The following is a 7,500-nucleotide window of genomic DNA, read 5'->3' as shown; positions in this document are numbered from 1 at the left end:
ATCTTTTTTTTTTTTTTTTTTTTTTTTTTTTTAAGGGGGGATATATGCCACAGTGACAGGAGATTCAACCCCATCTTCAGCGACGAGGAAAACGATAAGAAATAAAAAAAAACTTTCCAAAACTTCAAATTAGTTTAATTATTATATATATTATTTTCTTTCTTTTTTTTTTCCTTTTTTGCCTTCGCAGTTTCGGCAAAGATGACGAAAATGACTGGAATTCATCGTTCCTAAAATTTTAGCCTCGTCTACCCCCTTACCACATATTTCGAAGAAGCCAAAAGATAATGGATAAATAGATACAAATGGAATGATAATAATAATAAAACATATATATGCTAATTAAAATATTTTTCAAATTTTAAGCTCGTTTCCCCTTCCAGTTTTGACGAAGGAAAAATAAAGGGAAAAAAGAAAGAAAAAATATATAAACACTCATTAAACTCAAAAAAGAAAGAAAAAATATATATACACTCATGAAACTCTTCTTCAGATTCTAAGCTCGTTTCCCTCCCCAGCTTCGACGAAGGCAAAAATACTACTAATAATAATAAATAAATAAAAAAATAGAAAATAATAATAAATAAATAAATAAATATATATATATACACTCACCAAACTCTTCTTCAGATTCTAAGCTCGTTTCCCCCTCCCCAGCTTCGGCGAAGGCAAAAAAGGGAAAAAAGAAAGAAAAAATATATATACACTCTCCAAGCTCTTCATCAGATTCTAAGCTCGTTTCCCCCTCCAGTTTCAGCGAAAGAAAAAAGGGAAAAAAAAGAAAGAAAAAATATATATACACTCATTAAACTCAAAAAAGAAAGAAAAAATATGTATACACTTATGAAACTCTTCTTCGGATTCTAAGCTCGTTTCCCCCTCCACAGTTTCGACGAAGGAAAAAGGTGAAAAAAAGAAAGAAAAAAAATACATACACTCACCAAACTCTTCATCAGATTCTAAGCTCGTTTCCCCGTCCAGTTTCGACGAAGGCAAAACAAAAACAAAAGAAAGAAAAAATATATATACACTCATTAAACTCTTCTTCAGATTCTAAGCTCGTTTCCCCCTCCAGTTTCAGCGAAAGAAAAAAGGGAAAAAAAAGAAAGAAAAAATATATATACACTCATTAAACTCAAAAAAGAAAGAAAAAATATGTATACACTTATGAAACTCTTCTTCGGATTCTAAGCTCGTTTCCCCCTCCACAGCTTCGACGAAGGCAAAAGGGAAAAAACAAATAATCATACACTCATTAAACTCTTCATCAGATTCTAAGCTCGTTTCCCCCTCCAGTTTCGCCAAAGGCAAAACAGAAAAAGGTGAGAAAAAAAATAAAAAGAATATTTATACAAAAAAAAAAAACATATATATATATATAGATAGATAGATAGATAGATAGATAGATAGATAGATAGATAGATAGATAGATAGATAGATAGATAGATAGATAGATATTTATACACTCATTGAACTCTTCTTCAGATTCTAAGCTCGTTTCCCCCTCTAGTTTCGACAAAGGCAAAACAGAAAAAGGTGAAAAAAAATAAATAAAAATATATATACACTCATCAAACTCTTCTTCAGATTCTAAGTTCGTTTCCCCCTCCAGTTTCGTCAAAGGCAAAACAGAAAAAGGGGAAAAAAGAAAGAAAAAATATATATACACTCATTAAACTCAAAAAAGAAAGAAAAAATATATATATACACTCACCAAACTCTTCATCATATTCTAAGCTCGTTTCCCCCTCCCCAGCTTCGGCGAGGACGAAGACAACAGCGCCAACTCGAGCAAGTCTGGCGTCCAGCTCCTGGTGGCTTCCTTCAACCACATGAGGCACCCCTACCAGTTGCTGATCATTCCCCTCACCATCTGGTCGGGGGTCGAGCAGGCTTTCATCGGCGCTGATTACACGGCTGTGAGTTTGTTTGATTTAATTATTATTAATTATGATGATTATTATTATCTTATTGTTTTATCTTATTTTATTTTATTTTATTTTATTTTATTTTATTATTGATTATGATGATTATTATTATCTCCTTGTTACCGACTACACGGCTGTGAGTTTTTTTTTATTTTTTTTTTAATCATTAATTATGATTGTTATTATTATCTTCTTGTTACCGACTACACGACTGTGAGTTTTTTTTTTATTTTTTTTTATCATTAATTATGATTGTTATTATTATCTTCTTGTTACCGACTACACGGCTGTGAGTTTTTGATTTGATTATTAATTATGATTATTATTATTATCTTCTTGTTACTTTCATTATTATCATTATTATCATTATCATTATATCTGTTACTTTTGTAATTACTAGTACTAGTATTAGTATTAGTAGTATTAGTAATTAGTGAGTGGTCGCCTCATAAAGGCCTCATAAAGTCTGTCTGTCTGTCCCTGTCTTTCTGTCTGTGGGTTTTATATGTCTGTCTTTGCCTCTGTCTGTCTTTCTGTCTGTGGGTTTTATGTCTGTCTTTGCCTCTGTCTCTGTCTTTGTCTTATTTATGTCTGTCTCTATCTCTGCCTTCTTTGAATCTGTCTGTCAAATCATCTTTGACTTTGTCTTTGTCTGTCTTTCTGCTTGTGTCTTATTTGTCTTGTCTGTCTCTATCTCTACTTCCTTAGTATCTGTCTGTCAGTCTGTCTTTGCCTTTGTGTCTCTGTGTGTCAGTCTGTCTTAGTATTTCCGTGTCTTTGCTTTTGTCTCTGTCTGTCTGTCAGTTACGTCTTCTTCTGTCTGCCTGAATTTTTTTTTTTGTGTCTCTCTCCACCTCCATCTTTCTTTTCCTTTTAGCTTTACGTTTACTTTACGAACCTCTGGCTTGCCCTCCCCCCCCTCCTAATGGCTAATTCAACCCATTACATCTAAATCTCTTAATATGCGTATTCCATATGTCTAATAACGGTTTCTTTTTATTTCTTTTCCTTCCATTTTTTACTAATATTCTCTCCCTTCCCACTTACAGGCCTACGTCTCCTGCGGCCTGGGTGTCCACATGGTCGGCTACGTCATGATCTGCTACGGGGTTTGCGACGCTATCTGCTCCATCAGCTTCAGCCCTCTCGTCAAGATCTTCGGGCGTATCCCTGTCTTCACCATGGGCTTCGCCATCAACCTGGGCATCATCGTAACCCTGATCTACTGGATGCCCCGACCCGACGACCTGCCCATCTTCTTCGTTATATCGGGGTTGTGGGGCGTGTCCGACGCCGTGTGGCAGACGCAGATCAATGGTGGGTGTTTGTGTGTTTGTTTGTTTGGTTTGTTTGTGTGTTTGTTTGTTTGTGTGTTTGTTTGTTTGTTTGGTTTGTTTGTTTGTTTGTTTGGTTGGTTGTTTGTTTGGCTGGTTAGGATTTTTTTTGTGTGTGGATTTGCTTTTGTTTGAAGAGCAGGGATGGATATGTATAGTTTGATATATGACGTTATATAGAAATAGATATATGTATATAGAGTTGTATAGAGAGAGATATATATGTATATATTGTATAAATAGAGAGAGATATATATAGAGAGTTTATATATATATATATATATATATATATATATATATATATATATATATATATATATATATAGAGAGAGAGAGAGAGAGAGTAGAGAGAGGAGAGAGAGAGAGAGAGAGAGAAAGAGAGAGAGACAGAGAAGAGAGAGAGAGAGAGAGAGAGAGAGAGAGAGAGTTATATAGAGACATGTATTTTGAGATATGTAGAAATAGATATATGAATTTATGTGCTTTATATATATGAATATTACCGCACACACATGAAGTGCAGATAACTCACAACAAACACTCTATAGGCCAAACACGTACAAACAAACACAAACACACAAAGACAAGAAAAAAATCCAAACATCCACAAATGTATTTCACAGACAAATAAACAAACAAAAACACAAAGACAAACGATCAAAAACACACACACAAACAAACACAAAAATTCCTCTCCCACCCCCAGCTCTTTCTCTCTCTTTCTCTAACCCGCCCCCCCTCTCTCTCTCTCTCTCTCTAACCCGCCCCCTCTCTCTCTCTCTCTCTCTCTAACCCCCCCTCTCTCCCTCTCCTCCCCCCCCCCCTCTCTCTCTCTCTCCCTCTCCCCCCTCTCTCCCTCTCTCTCTCTCTCTCTAACCCCTCTCCCCCCCCCCTCTCTCTCTCTCCTCTCTTTCTCTCTCTCTCTCTCTCTATCTATCTATCTATCTATCCCTCTCCCACCCCCCAGCTCTCTCTCTCTCTAACCCTCCTCTCCCCCCCTCTCTCTCTCTTTAACCCCCCCCCCCCCTCTCTCTCTCTCTATAACCCCTCTCTCCCTCTCCCCCCCCCCCCCCCCCCCCTGTCTCTCTCTCTTTCTCTAACCCCCTCTCTCCCTCTCCCAAACTCTCTCTCCCCCTCTCTCTCCCACCCACCCACCAACACCCACCCCTCTCTCTCTCTCTCTAACCCCCTCTCTCTCTCTCTAACCCCCTTCTCTCTCTCTCTCTAACCTCCCTCTCTCCCTCTCCCACCCTCCAATCTCTCTCTCTCTCTCTCTCTCTCTCTCTCTCTCTCTCTCTCTCTCTCTCTCTCTCTCTCTCTCTCTCTCTCTCTCTCTCTCCTCCCTCTCTCCTCTCTCTCTCTCTCCTCTCCCCCTCCCTTCTCTCTCTCTCTAACCCCTCTCTCTCTCTCTCTGCTCTCTCTCCCTCCCACCAGCTCTCTCTCCCTCTCTAACCCCCTCTTCCCCCTCTCACTCCCCGCAGCTTCAACACCAACCTCTCTCTCATACCCATCCCCTCCAGCTCTCTCTCTCTATCTATCTAACCCCCCTCTCTCCCTCTCCCCCACCCCCAGCTCTCTACGGCGTGATCTTCCCCGGCGAGTCCGAGGCGGCCTTCAGCAACTACCGCCTGTGGGAGAGCATGGGCTTCATCATCGCCTACGCCTGCAGCACCGCCATCTGCATCGAGGCCAAGATCACGATCCTCCTGGTCTTCATCTCCCTCGGCGCCGTCGGGTATTACGTCATCGAGGCGATCGAGTGGCGGGGGGGGCTCCGGAAGGACGCGGAGGGGAAGGTCGTCCCCGTTGACAAGTTGTTTGTGGAGTGAAGGGGGTCGGGTTTGTTTTTTTGGAGGCTTTCAAGAGGTTGTTTGTGGAGTGAGGGGGTCGTGTTTTTTTTTTTTTTGGGGGGAGGGGGTTTGTAGAGGTTGTTTGTGGAGTGAGTGGTCGGTTTTTTGGAGGGTTTGGAGAGGTTGTTTGTGGAGTGAGGATCGTTTTGGAGGCTTTGGAGAGGTTGTTTGTGGAGTGAGGATCGTTTTGGAGGGTTTGAAGAGGTCGTTGTTTGTGGAGCGAAGGTCGTGAAAGAGAGTGTTTTAAGAAGTCGTTTTGTTTGGTTGGTTGTCGAGCGTAAGTTCAGAAGGTTATTTGTCTGCTTAGTTGGTTGTAAAGGGACAGGAGGGTCGTTTCTCGTGTCGAGATAGAGGACTTTTCTGATAAGTTGCGAGGCCGTTTGGTGGTTTAGTTGTTTGTGGAGAGAAAAGAACGCGTTTGTTTGTGGACCGACGGTGAGAGGTCGTCCCTAGTATGAAGAGGAGATAGGTCATTCTTGGTGTGAAGATATGGCAATAGGAATGATAAGTTATCCTCATTACTTTTTAGTATTGATATCATTAGTTGGCTCTTAATGATGTTTATATCAATGTTGATAATGTTGTTTTATGGAATGAAGAGAAATGTTTTTGGAGTGAGGAAGAAAAGAAGGGTCTTTATTAACTGAGAAATTTGTGAAGTGAAAGTGAATTGTTCTAGCCAGTGCAAGGGAAGTTAGAATCAAAATGTTTCTGTAAAGATTTGTGAAGTGAAGAGTAGTCGTTTTTGTAGATATTTTTTGAAAGCCATAAGACGTAAAAAAAAGAAGAAAAAAACAGAAACAGGGTAAAATATATTGAAATGAGACAGTGTGAGTCACAAAGACACCCATATTCTCTTCTTGTAAAAAATTCCTTCGTGTGTTGTAAAATTAGTTGGAAGATTTTTTATTGTGTCTTCCGTCTCTTGAGTTTTCTAGTATGCCGTTCAAATATGCACAATATTGCAGTTGAGAACTAGTCAATAGAACTTTTTTTTGTAAAATGACCTGTTGTCAGTTATTTTACTCCAAAAGACATGGTATATCTACAGTTTTTTTAAGTATAGATATTCTGATGTACAGTCACGACCAAAAATGATTTGTCAAACATTCCAAAATTCCTTCTTGATGATTCACAACTTTTGGCCGTGACTGTACACTGAGGAAATCTTAATTTTTTTTGTTCATCTTTGTAATCTCTAGTAGTATTTACATAATGCTATTCTTTGACATGGAAAATCTTGAGAATCTGTAGATCTTTCTGTCTCGTCTTGACTTTTTAAAGCATAGTCCAAGAGGAAGCAGAAAATAATGTCTATTCCTGTCTGTTCCTGTCCATTCCAACTTAATGCTTTTATTCCCGTGTTATTTTCCCAGTCCATTCCGATTCGAAGATCAATTAATATTCACTGGATTAAGATTCAATGGAAGATTCATTGATATTCACTTAATTAAGTGGGTTTTTTTTTCTTTTTTTAATACTTGTTAATCCTAACTCGGTGATTTTTATGGAGCAATTGTGGCCAAAAATGTCTTGCTTTTTGTCGCCACAAGAAATAAATAATAAAAAAATAAATGGATGTGTAAGTAAATGAATACGTTTATAAAATAGGAAAAAGAAAGATAGAAATCGAAAATAAGGAATAGATAGATAACGAAGATAACGAAAATAGACAAATGAACAAAAACGAGACATTTTTGAAAACAAGCTGTTCGCCAAAATAAGCCATTTGATCTCCTTTAAATCCTGCGTGAGCGTCCTATATATAATGTAGATATGTAACTATTGATTTATCTTTAATATAGATAGAGTTTCTGTATTTTTTATGTGTAATATATATACCATTCGTAATTTCTTTTTTTATACACAACCTCCCTCTGTTAGGTTCATGTCAGCTGTCTTTCAATTTTGTGATTTTAGCTTCGGAATATCAAAGTATTTTTGTAGTTGTGTGTAATCGTATTTTTTACTGGTAATGTGACAGAGATGTAATTAATTGATGTGATTGTTTTATATAGTTTATCGATAAATGAAGATAAAAGTTATGCGTGTTTTTTTAATCTGTCCTTGAGTGTAGAAGCAGTACTTTGTATTTAGGAATAACCTTTTTTTTTGGACTTTAAGCATATCAAAACACTCATCTAAGCACACACACACACACACACACACACACAAACACACACATACAAACACACACACACACACACACACACACACAAACACACACACACACACACACACACACAAACAAAACACACACACTTTTGCACACACAACACATACACACACACACACACACACACACACACACACACACACACACACACATACAAACACACACACACACACACTACACACACAAACACACACAAACACACAAACACACAC

The 7,500-nt window shown here is 38.3% G+C and overlaps 1 protein-coding gene across 1 annotated transcript in view; it reads left to right on the top strand.

Annotated features, from left to right (window-relative positions):
* Positions 1-7,153, top strand: part of LOC113826040 (UNC93-like protein) — a 37,255-nt gene extending 30,102 nt beyond the window's left edge. Inside the window, exons 7-10 of the mRNA XM_070117611.1 lie at positions 1,757-1,919; positions 2,978-3,245; positions 4,835-5,075; positions 5,129-7,153. Of these exons, the coding sequence (XP_069973712.1) occupies positions 1,757-1,919; positions 2,978-3,245; positions 4,835-5,075; positions 5,129-5,144 (688 nt within the window). The 3' untranslated portion in view covers positions 5,145-7,153. The remainder of the gene's footprint in view (positions 1-1,756; positions 1,920-2,977; positions 3,246-4,834; positions 5,076-5,128) is intronic.
* The last annotated feature ends 347 nt before the right edge of the window (positions 7,154-7,500 follow it).

This window comes from Penaeus vannamei, chromosome 40 (assembly GCF_042767895.1).
Source record: "Penaeus vannamei isolate JL-2024 chromosome 40, ASM4276789v1, whole genome shotgun sequence".
Taxonomy (NCBI): Eukaryota; Metazoa; Arthropoda; class Malacostraca; order Decapoda; family Penaeidae; genus Penaeus; species Penaeus vannamei.
The sequence above is the reverse complement of the archived record's forward strand: the minus strand, read 5'-3'. Positions and strand labels throughout refer to the sequence as shown.